Source organism: Triturus cristatus, chromosome 3_1, assembly GCF_964204655.1.
Source record: "Triturus cristatus chromosome 3_1, aTriCri1.1, whole genome shotgun sequence".
Taxonomy (NCBI): domain Eukaryota; kingdom Metazoa; phylum Chordata; class Amphibia; order Caudata; family Salamandridae; genus Triturus; species Triturus cristatus.
In genome coordinates, this window is record NC_140583.1 from 1,064,422,681 (window position 1) to 1,064,438,851 (window position 16,171).

Consider the following 16,171-nt stretch of genomic DNA (forward strand, 5'->3'; position numbering starts at 1 on the left):
TTTGGGATTAACTTTATTCTTGGTACATTAAACTCAATCTCATGTGAGATCAGATTACAAAGCAGGGTTTTTATAACCAATGCTGTCAAATGACGCAAAGGTTCAAGAATATTGTTGTGCCCACTTGACCCTTGTGATGCGCAGCTCTTCTCTAGCGTTAAGGATGGGCCTCAGGTTTTGGTTTAGACAATTGTTCACTAATACCACGGACAGTGTTGTTGCTTTGAAAAGTGCAATGCCACCATACCACTCACCTTCTTGCACTGACTCCAATCACCACAGAGAACATTTTTACAACACCAAAATCTTTATTTTTAACAACCACCAAAATTCATACCCAAGCCATGCCAAATATATGGTCATCAAACTAAATCACAAAAATAAAGGCGTGGCATTTAACTCACATTAACACATGAACATTCTAAGTCATGAGACGCCAGTGCTCCTGGCCTCACCCCTAGGAGAAAACTAGGCGCCAAAATGGGCAACTTTTGAGGGTGCAAAGCCGTGATTTGTATTGGCATTAAACTACACAAACACTGTCTAACATAGACGTTTTGGTGTCCCCGCCCTCGAAATATTCAAGGAAGGAAATCCTTTGTTGCTAAAGTGCGGTTGTCAATCTGGCTGCAGGTCTTTTCGCAGCTGCGGTGGTGCTCTTGGGACTCGGGTACAAGCTTCTCCCTCTAGCTGCAGGCCTTTTTTCATCTGTGATGGTGCTTCCCAGGTTGACTGCAGGTTGGTTCTCAGTCTGTTTTGGTTATTCTCACTCTGGCTGTAGGTCCCATCTCTGCTTATGCGAAGTTGCTCCTGCGATGATAGCCACAGGCTGCTTGAGGTGTGAAGGTGCTGCCATCACCAAGGCTGCAGGTTTTCTTTCCTGTAGCTCTGAAAGTGCTCCCGTGAGTGACGCTGAAGATCTCCATCTGCAAAGGTGCTTTTCAGTGGGTCAAGCACAGGTCTCTTTTGAGCTGTGAAGATGCAGCCCCATCACCCTGGCTGCAGGCCTCGCTTCTGCAGCTGTGAAAGTGCCCCTGTGAGGTGCATGGAAAACTGCTGTGAAGGTCTCAGATATCAAACATAATCCCCATCAAAGCTGTGACAGAGGTAGGAAGAGAAGATGAAAGTGTTAATTAACAAGACTAAGCTCAAACGCCCTCATTATCAATTGTTGGTATTTCTGTTCTGCTCAGAAACTGAAGTTTTCAGTCAAAATGGGATTACAAAATGCCCTCATCCAGTATGTACTAATACTACAATGATTACAAGGAACAAATGCTCCAGGTCATATTTGGGTGGTTCTGCCCACTGTAAAAAGGCCCAAAATTGTTTTTGTGTTAAAATTGTGGAAGTAGTATCGTGATCCGCATGTTATCTGCCAATAGGAGATGAACTTGTTAATTCTGATAAATCGGAGACTGGTCACACCAATGGCTTCAATATTTGAAATGCCAGGTGTAATATTACTGCCTAGGCACACTGGGATTCTCAAATTGGGGGCCTAAGAAGCCTCATTACCCCACTGATGAAAAGAGCGACTGCTGCCAGGAGCCACACATGCAACCCTTCCCTTGCCTTAAAGTCCGCATTTAGTCTCCCGATTCATATGGATACATTCTCCTGCATATTCTTCACCTTATGAAATATCCATTCAGGCTTCAGACTGGACCTTTAACCTTTTCCCTAGTAGTTGCTCATCAGTTCTGCCAGGTAGCACCATGCAGCTTCAGCCACAATTCCACTGAATGATGTGATGACATTGGTGTTTAGTAGGTACCAACCAGTATGTCGGCATCAGTTCCAGTTTTTCCTGCACCTCAAAGAGAAAGCTAGGCAAGCATCAATGATGTGTTCTTGGCATAGCCCCTCCCTAGGGCTCAGAGATTTGCCTGGAAGGAAGAGAGGTTTGTCTCGGACAGAATGCACAAGTTACTACTTGTGTAACGATATATCTGTAAGAGACATTAGTTAGTGATAGATTCCTTACCTTAGAATATTCCCAGGCGTCAGACTGGATCCGGAAAGTTTTTTCGTTAGCAGTACCCCTGCGCGTCAGTAGGTGGCGTCGTGCGGCTCCGCGTCCGTCGCTGGCGTGGTATGCGCCAAGATGACGTCACAGAGACTACTTAGGCGCCACCCATGCGCGCTGACGTCAGTTCTGTACATGATTTGCTGCACCAGGAACGCAGAGCCATGCAAGAAACTGACCACTGGTGCCATGAAACTAGGGCCCTGAAAGGGACGACCTTAACCCTAGAAATCAGTTCGCAGAACGGGGAGGATGGGTGGGGCGGTAAGGAATCTATCACTAATGAATGTCTCTTACAGATATATCATTACGCAAGTAGTAACTTGTGCATCTGAAAGAGACACGTTAGTGATAGATTCCTTACCTTAGAATAGATACCCCAGCAATACCAACCCCAGTGGTGGGTCTGCGAATAGATTACACCAGAAAGTCACGGAGAACAGAACGGCCAAAGATGCCGTCTCTCCGGACTTGACTGTCAAGGCAGTAATGCTTGATAAACGTGTGCAGCGAAGCCCACGTAGCTACCTGACAAATATCCTGCAAGGGAACGCAGCGTCCCAAAGCAGTAGTGGCCGCCGTCACCCTGATAGAATGGGCACGCAGCCCCACAGGAGGCCCCAGTTAGCCAGCGAGTAACACTCTTTGATGATCAGAACGACCCACCGAGAGATGGTCCGTTTGTGCACAGCCTGACCTTTTTTGGCACCCGCATAGCCAGCAAAGCGCTGGTCATCCACCCGGAAGAGTTGTGTGCGCTTCAGATAGAACGAGAGCAAACGTTTTGGGTCCAGACGGTGGAGCCTCTCTTCCTCTTTTGAAGGATGCGGAGGCGGAAAGAAGGTGGGCAAAGTGATGGTCTGCCCGATGTGGAAGGGCGTGAAAACCTTTGGCAAGAAAGAAGGACGGGTCCTTGTCCGGATGAACAGAAAGGAAAGGATGTTTAGAAGGAGCCTGGAGCTCACTCATTCTTCTGGCAGAGGTGATAGCTACCAGGAAAGCCGTCTTTAGAGTGAGAAGATGTAAAGGACAGTTATGAAAAGGCTCAAAAGGAGCGCACATCAGAAAAGTCAAAACAAAATTCAAGTCCCATTGAGGCATAATGAAAGGCACAGGAGGAAACATGTGTGCAATGCCTTTCAGGAAACGGTTAACAACCGGGGACTTAAAGACAGAAGGCTGATCTGGAAGACTTAGAAAGGTGGAGATGGCCGAAAGATAACCCTTGATAGTGCCCAGAGCAGAGCCCTTCTGGGCCAAGGATAGCAGGAACAGAAGAACCTCAGAAAGAGGGGCAGAAAGGGGATCCACAGACTTCGCTGTGCACCATGCCACAAACTTGTTCCATCGACAGGCGTATACCGTCTTAGTGGAGAGACGCCTGGCTGCCAGAATGATATCACAGACTTCGGGAGGAAGATCGAAAGCTGTCAACTGTTGCTGCTCAATCTCCATGCGTGGAGGCTGGACAGGTTCGGGTGGAGGACCGTCCCCTGCTGCTGCGACAGAAGATCCTCCCGAAGCGGCAGTCGAATCGGGGGAGCGATCGCCATGCTGAGTAGCTCGGGATACCAGTATCTTTGTGCCCAATCTGGAGCCACAAGGATGACTTGGGCCCGGTCGCGCCAAATCTTCTTCAGCACTCTGGGCAGAGGTTTTATAGGCGGAAAGGCGTACAACAGACCGCAACTCCACTCCGCCGGAGACCAGAGTTCTCTGATCTCCGCCTCTCCCAAGTGGCCTCCCCATCTCAGGAGGGACGCATCCGTCACCACTGTGTGCTCCGGTTGGGGGAAGGGAGAGGGATCTGCCATTGACCCAATCGCGATTCGTGAGCCACCACTGCAATCGACATCCAGTGCCCTCCGAGATCTGGACATGATCAGACAGTTTGTCCTGATGCTGTGCCCACTGGAACTTCAGGTCCCACTGCAGAGCCCGCATATGCCACCTGGCATGTTGCACCAGTAGGATGCAGGAGGCCATCAGGCCCAGGAGCCGGAGGGTCAACCTGACTGACACCCGGTATAGAGGCTGAAAGATCGGAATCAGAGCCTGAATATCCCAGACTCGCTGTTTGGGAGGATAAACCCGAAACTGCGTCGAATCCAGAACCGCTCCGATGAAGGGGAGCTTCTGAGAGGGACTCAGGTGCGACTTCGGCACGTTGATGGAGAACCCCAGCAAATGCAGGAGGTCGGCTGTAGTCTGGAGGTGAGCGACGACTGCCTGGGGCGAGCCCGCCTTCAACAACCAGTCGTCGAGGCAGGGGAAGACTGACGCCCCTGACCTGCGCAGATGAGCTGCGACCACCGCCATCACTTTGGTGAACACCCAAGGGGCGCTGGTAAGGCCGAAGGGGAGCACGGCACATTGAAAATGCGCGTGGCCTACTGTGAACCGCAGGTAACGCCGGTGGGCTGGCAGGACAGGTATGTGAAAATACGCGTCCTGCAAGTCCAACACTACCATCCAGTCTCCAGGGTCGAGGGCAGCCAAGACCTGAGCCAGAGTCAACAGCTTGAACTTCTCCTTCCGGAGGAAGCGATTGACGTTCCTCAGGTCCAAGATGGGGCGCAGGCCCCCTTTGTCCTTCTTGGGGACCAGAAAGTAGTGGGACCAACAACCGCATCCCACTTCTGGCCCAGGAACGCGTGCGATGGCCCCCTTGGCCAAGAGGGCCGTGACTTCCTGCTGGAGAGTTGCCAAGTGTTCCTCCGACATGCGGTGGGACGGAGGCAGCATGGCTGGAGGGGTGGACTGAAAGGGAAGGGAGTAACCCTTGCGGATGTTCTGCAACACCCACTCGTCCGAGGCGACGGTGTGCCAGTGGGGGAGGTGATGGCAGGTCCTGCCACCCACTGGCGTGGGGTGCTCCACAAAGCTCGGATTAGGAAGGTTTGGAGGTAGAAGCAGCGGGGGTGGAGGTGGACTGACCCCCACGCCAGACCCGCCCCTGCGGAAGCCGCGTCCGCACTGCAGCTGGGTCTGCACAGGCTTGCTGAAGGAATGCGCTTGTGTGCCCCTGCTGTTGCCACGAAAGGAACGAAAACCACGAGGGGCTGGGCTCTTCGTGGAAAGACCTAAGGACTTGGCCGTAGCCCTCGAGTCCTTAAAACGCACCAGCGCACCGTCGGCCTTATCGCCAAACAGGCGGGTGCCATCAAAGGGCATGTCCATGAGCGAGCTTTGTACATCTGGCGAGAACCCTTTAGACGTCAACCATGCGTGGCGGCGAAACGCCACAGTCGTAGAAATGGCTCTACCTAGGGAGTCCGCGGTGTCCAAACCACACCGAATGGCGAACCGAGCCGCATCTTTACCCTCGGCAACAGCTTGAGACAGCACAGCCTGGGCCTCCTCAGGACACTGAGGCAACACATGTGCAACGGCATCCCACACCGCGTGGGAATAGCGGCCCAAGAGGCAGGCGGTGTTCACTGACCTCAGCCCTAAGCTGGTCGAAGAGAACAACCTTTTGCCGAACTGCTCCAGTTTCTTAGAGTCCTTATCCGGCGGAGCCGTGGAAAAGGCACTCTGGGACGTCGTAGCTTGGATGACCAAACTCTCGGGCATAGGATGAGTGGTCAGAAAGGCAGGGTCACCCGGTGCCGGGCGATGACGCCTGGCTACATTCTTATCCACCGGGTCCCCTGTAGCTGGCCGCGACCAAGTACCCAGCAAGACGTCAGTGAAGGCGTCGTTACATGGCAGCAGGGGCTCCGACGAAGTGGACGCCATCTGGAGTACCTCGGTGAGGAGATCAGTTTTCAGGGCCACCGTAGGTAGAACAAGGTGGAGGACCTCAGCGGCCTCCTCTATGGTAGGCGGAGGAGAGGCAAACCCCGGGTCAGAGGAGAGATCGAGGCCACTGGCCTCCTCTAACTCGTCCGCCCAGTCCTGCTCGGAGTCCCACTGGCGAGCAAGAGGGTCCTCGGACCCCTCCCAGTCATCCTCCACCTCCGCCACATGCGGAACAGGCTGTGGCGGCAGAGAAGGAACAAACGGCGCCGGACGGGGCCGAACCGGCGCTGTGTCCCAGTACGGATCCTAGGTAGGGACAAAAGTGTCCGAGAACCGGGGCAGGGGCGGGACAAATGGTACCCACTGCGGTGCCGTAGGCGTAGCCGAGGGCGGCGCTGGGGCCGGAGCCGGCAGCGCGGGACCTTGTGGCGCCATGGCCAGCAGCGCAGGATCCTGCGGCACCGGGGCCGGCGGCCTGACAGGATCCTGACACGGGAACGCGGGACCCGAGGGTGCGCCGGCGGGAGCCCGAGGCCTAAACAGACGGTCCACGGTGGCAAGAAATTCTTGCACCGGAGCGGGAGTCGCCGACAGACCCGGGTAAGCCGGGTAGGCTGCGGGACTCACGGGCTCCGAAGGAGCCGCAGGGTCAGAACCCCGGTCCCCCTCGTCCGGAGATCGACGGGGGGGGGACGTCTGAGAGCGACCATGCTTCTTCGACTTCTTTTGTGTCGTCTCTTACCCGAATCCGAGGGTGAAGACTTGGAGCACGAGGAGCGGTGATGGTGGCCCCGCGAGCGTTCCCTGGAGCGGCCCCTGGACCGCGAACTGCACGGGGAGGAGTGTCGAACCTCAAACAGCTTCCGGCGCCGCTCCCGCAAGGTCTTCAGGGCCCTAGCCAAACAGTCCATGTAGGCCCGGGAGTTGCGGTCGCTCTCCAGGCAGAAGAGGCAGACGTCGTAGGGGTCCACCACCGACATATTGCGACGACAGGCCCCACAAGACTTAAAACCAGGCATCCCTACGTGCAACCGACAAGAGACAAAATTCTCAAAAAGATAGTCAAAAAGTGACTGAGAAAGGAAAAAGGAAGAACTGACGTCAGCGCGCATGGGTGGCGCCTAAATAGTCTCCGTGACGTCATCTCGGTGCATACGACGCCACCTACTGACGCGCAGGGGTACTGCTAACGAAAAAACTTTCCGGATCCAGTCTGACGCCTGGGGATATTCTAAGGTAAGGAATCTATCACTAATGTGTCTGTTTCAGATGAGAGTGGTTCAGACACATTACTGGAAAGGGACATCCTTTTGCCATCTGGGCCTGCCTTAGAGGGTATTTCCTTATTTATCACTGTTGTACAAAAAGCTGAAATCTTGGGAGTTGGTTTTGCCCTCTGCAGAGGCAAAGTCTATCATTTTAATAGGGATTTTGCACACAGATTTTTAATGCAGTGATCCTTCCCCTCCAGAGCAAAGGGGCAACAGAGGCGGAGCGTCTAGAAGAAAGGAACATTGGATTCTATTTACTTATTGGTCCTCAAGTAGGACGGAAGTTTAAGCACCATCCTGGATCTCGGCTTCTGAACTTGATCTTTCAGCAAAACACACTCAAGATTTTCTCAATAAGCCATGTTCTGTGGGCCCTGAACGTGGTGGAATAGTTGGCATCCCTGGACCTCTCAAATAATCATTTCCATTTCCCAAAGCTACCCCCTACGAATGTTACCAGAGGTTTACAGAGGGATCTCAGCATTTTTATTTCGTAGTTCTACTGTTTGGATTGATGACCACTCCATGCATCTCTCCGACACTGGTGGTTGTGAGCTTTAGTGCAACAATCAGGATCCTATTGGTTTCCATAGCTGTATACCTGGATCTTGAAAATGGATTTCAAGTATCACTTTCAGCAGAAGGGAGCTATCCTCCACAAATTGGGCTTCACCATCATCACCCAAAAATATTGCCTCTTGCCAAATGAGAGGTTTACGATCAATGGGGCAGTTCTAGATTTTATTGAGAAACAACAGTGGACGGATGCAGAGTGATGCCGCCATACTTAAGGATTTAAGGCTCTATTAAATGGAGGATATATAGGAACCTTGTGATATATAATTCAGGCTTAAGTAGGCAGTTATTATACCCACACTGGAGGTTATCCGATATTGGTACTGGAGATTCCACGACGAAAGGAGGACTGTGAGGCTAGCTGTTTAAATCTGCATTTCGTATTGATCCTTATACAAGGTGTTTTTTTTTAACATTATCTGGGGTTGGGAGAAGCATTTTATATTCCCCGACAAGGAGTTTCAGGATAGAAGTGACTTCTGCACTTTGGTCAAGCTATTTTTTAAGATTTCATCAGAGAGTAATATCTTTGGTCTTGATAAAGATGGTTTGAATCATTATAATACCATTGAAACGAGTTGACGCAATAGAACCATAATCCGCACAGTGGGCTGCCACACTAGATATTGATCGTCCTTGGTATATCAGGGTTCAGCCCCAACGTTACCTCATACGGATATGGTCTCTTTATGACAAAGTGTAGTGTCTTTTTAATACTCTTGTATAATTGTCTTTGGTATTAAGTTCGTCCATTTGTTTATTTATAGTGTGATGTTGTTTAGATTTTGAACATAAATATACTATGTATGATTAACTTTTTTAATCTGCTACAATTTTTTTATATGCTTTTAACAAACTGATCCATAACATTTCCAATATTTTTCTTGTGTACTGGCACACTGCTTTTTCAATTGGTACTGTATCCCCCATGATTGGATGTGTGTGATTTAGGTGAGTGAATGAGTAAGAGTTCTCTCAGTATTTGCCAACCAAAACAATATATTGTTACTGTTCTAGATACGAACAGTATGAAGGTCTTTCAACTTCTCAGAGGATTTTAAAAATAGATGATTCTTTAGTTTCTGTCTCCAGCTGAAATCATGGTTCTGCAGATCTTCCGCCTGCTTGGTCTAACGGCTCTCTGCATCTTGTTGGTGCAACACGCCAGGAGACAGATTAGTGGTGCCTTATGAGACATTAGCCTTAGCATCAGTGAATCCCCTTAGCTCAGTCACAGATCTTCCGGTCTAAGCCAAGCCTGATCTGCACTGGTGGACAGATCTCTCCAAACCTTTTATGGGCCCTCCCTGCATCTCTCTAGAAGCACAAACTCCTGCGGTCACAGGAACCTCCTTGCTGCGCTGGAGTGCCTACCTGGGAAATAAAAACACCTTTGGTCCGCATCATGCCAGCACCTGCTCATAAATGCTCTGGAACAGAGGGTGGCGGATCTAGCTGCGAAGGGGTTTCTACCTTCCATCTCAAGGAACCTTATTCAGACAGTCTCAAACCACATAAACACTGCCAATTTTATCATCAGAGTGGTGTGGAGTCATGAATCCTTTGTCAGAGGTAATTCACCTGTGGCAGTGGGTGCAGCGCGGAGGTATTTTCTTGGTAGTGGCTCGTTTTGCAGGTTTGATCAATGCTGCTGATCGCTGGAGGGCCATGAGTGAGAACTACACAACAGAGTGACCAAAGCAATCTTCTTCAGATTAGGGTTCCCTTAGTGATCTCCACGCCATAACGCAGAAACGGAAGTGACCTCAGGTTTGTGCCATACATGGGTCCATGGAGGATGCCTTAAGGTTCGGCAGGTCTCAGGACTTGATCTCTGTATTACGGCCCTCGTAGTGCAGAAGGTGCGAGGAGGAATCAAGTTCAGCAGTTCCTAATAGGTCCAAAATGGGCAAGCATAACCTTATACTCTGATTTGTTGACACTGCATTCAGCATCCTCTTCCTCTCTCGCAAAGAGTGGTTCGCTCTTGAAGCAGGATGCTCAGGCCCTCCACTCAATCCCCAAATGCGGGTGCTCCTCACATGGAAATTGAGAACTGCTAGCACGTCCTTTTGCCTACCTGCTGAAGATGTTGTCAGTCCCTTAAATCTTGCTTTTCTGACGTCTTGAAATTTGCACTGACCCTGCAGTGTCAACTGATGAAGACTACTGGTTGTGCTATCTGCATCCATATGTTTTCCTGATCAACCTTCCTTGTGTTGATGTGCCTTTGATGGCACATTTTCTGACACACTAGCTTGTCCTCCCACTCCATTTATCGTTTCATAGTGTGATCTGAACCTTGTGTTAGCCTTCTTAACTGTATTTCCATTCAAGCCTATGCACACTTGCCAGGTTCAGCTACTCATTTTAAAGACAGCATTGTTGGGGGCAATAACTTTAGCTTGTAGTGTTGGAGAAATCCAGGCCCTCTCAGATTATTAACCTTTCAGTTTATGTTTTTTAACCATCCTCATTACCCAAGATGGTGTCTCCACTCCACATGGGCCATTCTGTTTCCCTTCCATTTTTCTTCCCTCCCCCACTCCCAAAAAGAGTGTCTGCATAGGCTGGACCCCAGATGTGTTGTGACCTATTACATTGATTGCATGCAACAGGACAGTCAATAATCGGCTCTTTCTTTGTGACCGATTTTGACAGTGCAAACAAAAAAATAAAGGGCAAGGCTGTAACTAAACCCGCCATTTTGCACTAGGTCACCCTCTGCATGAAGATCTGCAAATGGCTTGGCCAAGAAAGACCCTCTGGAGGCCATTCATAGCCACTCCACTAGGACCACGGCTGCTTCAACAGATCTTTCCAGAGGCATTTAATTTGCAGACATCTGCCTGGTGGCTGCAGGATCATCTTTACATACTTCTGGCAAGCACAAATGTCTCAAGTACACAGTGATGGGTATTTTCCCCAAACCGTTGCATGGATTTCGTAGTTAGCTGGTGCTACTCCCTCCCTCAACACTCATAAGGTGATAAATCAGCAGGATGAAGTATCCATCAGAAGAAAATATTATTTACACATGTAAAGTTATTTCAGACGGATGCATAATCTTCTAGCAGACTTCTCACTGTCCTCTCACCTGTGAATTAGTGCAGAGGTTAATAAGTTTCTAGGTTATGGTAACATTATCCACTGTTTTTGTCACTGTCGTTTCTACTCTCGCAGCATGCCTTAATGGGGTGTGGAACAATTTCAGGAAATGACACCAGAATGCTGTTTGGTGCCTAATTTATGCTATGTAGGTGTCATCACATCTGGCAGCGGAGCTGCAGCTGAAGCCACAAGAAGAAACCTGGCAGCACCGGTGAGATGCTGTTGGGGAATCTCTTTGGTGTCTAGACTGAAGCTTCAAAGGATCCTTTCCTAAGGTAAGAAATATGCCAGAAGAACATGCATCGACCAGAAACGGTTTTTCTTTTTTTTTACAACACTCACAGATCCGTGTGATTTGACTACTGTGGCCCACCATGTTTCTCTAGCAACACATACACTGTGTCTTTGGTTTTATCATTATGTCAAACAAACAAGCCCTTCTTTCTTCCGGTCATCCCACTATACATTTCTTGATCTACACCATCCTTCTTCTCCCTTCCAAAGAGACGCAAGCGTTGACTGGCCAGTTTCTTTGTGCATTTTCACTCTGGCACGTCAAACCCGATAACATGAAGCTCTTCTACCTGCCCCATTCCTGTAGAGCTGATTTGAGCCTGCACGCCTCTGTACTCCAATAGCATCACTTGAGACACTTTTGATTTTTCTATGAACCATTTTGTACTACAACAGTCACCTGGGAAAGGTATATTTAGTTACGCAGCAGAGAGGCATGTTTAAGCTGAGAAAATGGGATTATTGGTCATTCCTCAAATGCCATATTCAATACAGACATGTAACTAAGAACAAATGAGTGACACAGGAAAACGTTGTAGGATTTTGTCAGTCACAGAGCATAGCTATTGTAAGCCTAAACAGACCCACTAATTACCCCTATGAGGAACGAGGTCTTAATGCCTTGCTCCTCCTCTAGAATACCCTCTTACACCGTTTGCCCAGAAATGACAAGGCCCGGTACTGCAGTCTATCTGAAAACAGGCAGCATCAGTCCTGACTAGTGGAAATGCCCTGGGGGTTGAGATGCTCAACCCACAATGAAATATTTGTTTCTTGCACCCATAACATAGTTCTAGATGAACAATATTCCATGCATTGGCACCTGGACACATGCAGTCTATGGTAAGTTGTTCTTCTGGACTAGCCACAGCCAAATCAACAGGATGTGCTGGTCACCTGCTGCCAGCAGTCAAGGAAACTCCAATGCTAAACTAGAACTTGCTCTGCAATAAACAATAGATTCATCTCTCCCATCCGTGAAGGAGGTCTACAGGCAGGACTCAAACAGCCATGTCTGGCTGCAAAACCATGGGAGGGGTCACCCGCAAGGGGTGAAACAGGTGGTCAAAAAGCAAGATTGTTATTGACTTTACACAGCCAGAACCCAGTTAAACGGTCAAGATGTCCCTGGTATTGGTTTTACAGTCAAATCCGCAGCTCCCATACCAAATGCTTGCCTGGCCCACTACACTCTCAGCTACCTTCCCTGATGCCTGCCAGCCTTAATAAAAAGTCAACGGAAGCAGCTTGTCTCATCCCCGCAGTTTGAAGATAGTTTGGGTGGAGGCGAATATTTCTTCCCACAACCCAGGAAGAACTCCATCATAAAGATCCATGCCCAGTGCACAGAACTGTGCCTCTTTTGACTGTTCTGAGCTATGGGTGAGAGCCAATCAACAGAGCTGCATGGCTTCCTCTGGTCAGCTGCGAGACAAACCATTGACACCACAGGTGGCACCTTTCAAGCTTAGCCATCCGACATTTTGTATTTCTTTCCATGTATAACACAGAAGACCGCTTTAAAACCCCAAAAATGTGCACTGGGCAACAGAAAAGTTTCTGAGTTCCAGTAGGAGGAATGTATGCCTTGTGACTGCCTGCTGCCCAGCACGAAAAGGTCACTTGTGCCTACCTGGCTTGTACATGCTATCCCTCAGGAGGCCCACCAGCTCTTCAGGCAGGGTCTGCATCTCTTCCTGGAACTTGCGGCGGCCCTCTTGGGTCAGCTTCCATAGGCAAGACTTGCGCTTGCTCCCACCACAAGCGAGGTTTGTGGTTTTCTGGAAGCTGCTACTGAAGCACAGGTTGTGGCGGACAGTGTTCTTCCAGCCTTCTGGAGCCGTTCGAAAGAAAGGAAAATGCTCTCTGTAAACGAAGGGATAAAACACATTCAGACTATTTATTAATCTCCATATCAAACATTTTATCGCTTCATCTATCTACAGCACATTGGCCCCACAACCAAAAACACACCTCATCTTTAGTATCAATAGGTCACCTTGGTTGCAAACATTATAACATTTCTATTACATAAGATGGAAAAAGGTAAATATGCCAGTTGGGCACAAACCTATCCTCACATGTGCCCATATGGTTTATAGGGATTTCTGTTCTGACTGAGCTGCGCATACCGATACCCTATCTGGGTTGCCGGAGTCATTAAGTATTACCAACAGCCCAGTCTGCCTCTGCTGCCCAATGTGCTGAACAGTGCCAAAAGTCAGGACGCAACACATGCGCCTTTATCAAATCCCAATGGAGACATCAGTTTTCTGAGAGTAACTTCTGCCTTCATTATGTTGAGCTAGGTGGGATTCAAAATTACAACTAACAGTAGCCAATTGTGCTGATCCCACCATCTAAGAAAATATACACAGACAACATTCTTCCCCCAACATCATCCCCTCCCATACAAGTGCTATTAAATACAGCTTATCCACTGTAATACTCTGCATAGATCACTTTGATTCATGTCCTATTGTATGACAGACCAGGGGGAAGAGGGGCAGGTTATGGGACTGGTGGTTTGTCCCTGGAACAGAAATGTTACCGAACAAAGTTGTAAATCTGCTGTACGTTGAGGCTGCCATGAGAACTTCGCAGTGCTACTGAGATGAGGATGCAGTAGTTGATTGGTGGTCGAGGCCACTTGTTACTCAGATCAGCCTTCCGCCGGAGGTTCTTGCTATGGGTTGGCATCCTCTTTGGTACCGCAAGCGGGGGAAGGAACATGTCAAGTTCTTGAGGCAGTGGGAAGTCTAACGAGGATGAGGAGAAGTCATCTTCAATCACCTACAAGCAAAAAGGAGGTGAAAGGAAATGTGAAGAAAGAGAAACAGCAAAGAGGTGGAAAACGAATGGGATGGGGCTAAGCATCAGCTGCACGTCTCAAACACCTAAAATAGTGACAGGGCTATGCTACTGCTGACCTACTTGTCCCACATGCTCAACAGGTTGACAGACCCAGGCACAGCAGACCTCACATCCAGTGTAAGGACAATCTCAAAGCTCATACCTTTCTCTTTCATGGGAGTGTAGTATTTAGGGGGTCTCACAATTCAGGAAATTAGTTTTCGCAAACCTTGGAGGTATCACCCATTTCAATTTGCCCCCGCCCCTACTTCCGCTATCCGCTAGAAAGAATTTGCAAGGCAGAAGTTCCAGGAAAGCAAACGGATGCGAAGAAATGGGAAACTGCTGGACATTTGGGGGTTCCACCTACTGGTATTATGACCATACTGGTTTTCTAACCCTGAAATTATATCCTCAAGTGCTCCATCCTCTAGAATTACTCTTTCATCAGCCAGTAACAAGCTCCTGCTTGCAGCAATGACTGCTGAGAGGAGGTTGTGTCGACAGTCATTCTTGGATGAATCTACCCTGCTGACCCGGTTAAGTCTTGCTTTGGATCACAATACGGCAGTAAGTCAACTCTAATTGATATTAAAGAGAAGCGGTGGAGGGCTAGCGATCAACTCTGAAGTACTGCTGCAAATAAATGTGTCTGCTGCCTTTGATAAAATTTACCATCTAATCCATGCTGCATGTTTAGATTATGGGCAGAGACTACAGCAGATGACGAAATCACGAGTCACCTGCTCTCTTTCTCATTGTTTACAACTGGTCATGCTTGGGCTCTTCTTGCCCAGCTCAAGAGGCTTGCATGTAGACTTCCTTGGGGCTGCGTAGTTTCCCCCTACATTTTAAAGGGTACACGCTACTGCGGTAAGAAGGGGAGGAGCATCAGTCCATTCATGCTGCAATATTAGATGTATCTCTTCCTAGCCTGCTTGTGGTACAACTTGGGGTGAGGGAGTGGGGGTGGTGGGGGTTGGGGGTAGGGCATGTGCCAGATCTAGAATTGCCCACGTGACATCTTCAGGTGGATGAGGGAGAGGAGATCAGCTCCCAACTAACTTACAACTGAGATGTAAAACCAAGAGTGGCTGAGTCTACGCACCTTACATTCGTTGGTTTGCTGTAGTTTTACCTAATCACTGAAGTGGAATTAAAATGTGTGGTCAATTATTATTCCTAATGTTGACATTTACATTCAAGGAGTTTCCCATTATTGGCTCCTTGATCCAGTTACCAGCCCCTCAATGAACTCCTTTCCCTGGAACCTGTGTATAAGTACAGGTCATATCTTGACTTCTTGAAAAAGGATGCTCTTCTTGTGGTTACATTTTTAAAGGGGAGCCATATGTTCTTATGTGGTTCTGCTGGGCATTCAATGGACACTTGAACACAATTGGCTACATTAACTTACTGATCCCTCACTGGAGGATGACGGCATCTCCTCCGACTCCTCGCCACAAGCCTCTTCCATGGGTGGTGAAGACTCCTGTGCAGTGGTTGGGATGGGAATGGCTGGCACATTTGAGGCAGGCCTCACTGGCACAATGAGTTCTGGCACCTCCAGCTTAGAGTACGGCCATGTGCAGACCTTGCTGGGGCTCACTAGTAGCCAGAGGCTCGGCTGGAAGCTGCACCCTATGTCAAGGAGATGGAGAAAAGTTTGTGAAAAACATTTCTAGGGGAAGATATCTGCATGCCCTTACACTCTTAGATCAAGAATACAAATTCAGTTATTTGCAGCAAATGGTTTCGTCTTTATATATATATATATATATATATATAAACGATCTGCCTTTCCCTCTAGACTATGTGTTAATGGATGCCAACGTTGGAGTAAAAACACTTTGTAGAGGAGCCACTTTTTCTTTTTATTTGTTCATTTATTTTCAGAACAAGAAGAAGCATGGACAACAGATCCCACAAGGTGGGTTAGATGAATTTCCGGAAGGGGCATTAACAGTCAAATACCAGCAGGATACATGGTTCAAGCCACACCTGACTGGAACGAGGCAAGCTTATAGAGTAGTACCATGGCGGCCAATTATAAAACAACGGGGCAACAGAGCACAGGATGTATAAGTCATACAGGAGAACACAGTCAATTTATCAGTTAAGGACATCAGAGTCAAGGCTTAACAAGTAGTCACATAGAGGTTGCCAAAAGTCCTTCGACTTAGAAGCAGGTGGTTTGCAGCATCACATACACTTCACTCTTATCACAGTATATCATACTAGCTAACCAAGTTTTTCCACTAGGACGAATACCAACGCACCGCTATCTCCCTCT

General features: G+C 48.7%; 1 protein-coding gene across 2 annotated transcripts in view; it reads right to left on the minus strand.

Moving 5' to 3' along the window:
* Window positions 1–288: 288 nt before the first annotated feature.
* Window positions 289–16,171, minus strand: part of FOXR1 (forkhead box R1) — a 46,223-nt gene continuing 30,340 nt past the window's right edge. For both annotated transcript variants that reach the window (XM_085645899.1, XM_085645900.1), the window contains 4 exons: window positions 15,296–15,519; window positions 13,577–13,818; window positions 12,659–12,891; window positions 289–1,096 (listed from right to left, as the gene is read on the minus strand). In XM_085645899.1, the coding sequence (XP_085502025.1) occupies window positions 1,068–1,096; window positions 12,659–12,891; window positions 13,577–13,818; window positions 15,296–15,519 (728 nt within the window). In that variant the 3' untranslated portion in view covers window positions 289–1,067. The remainder of the gene's footprint in view (window positions 1,097–12,658; window positions 12,892–13,576; window positions 13,819–15,295; window positions 15,520–16,171) is intronic.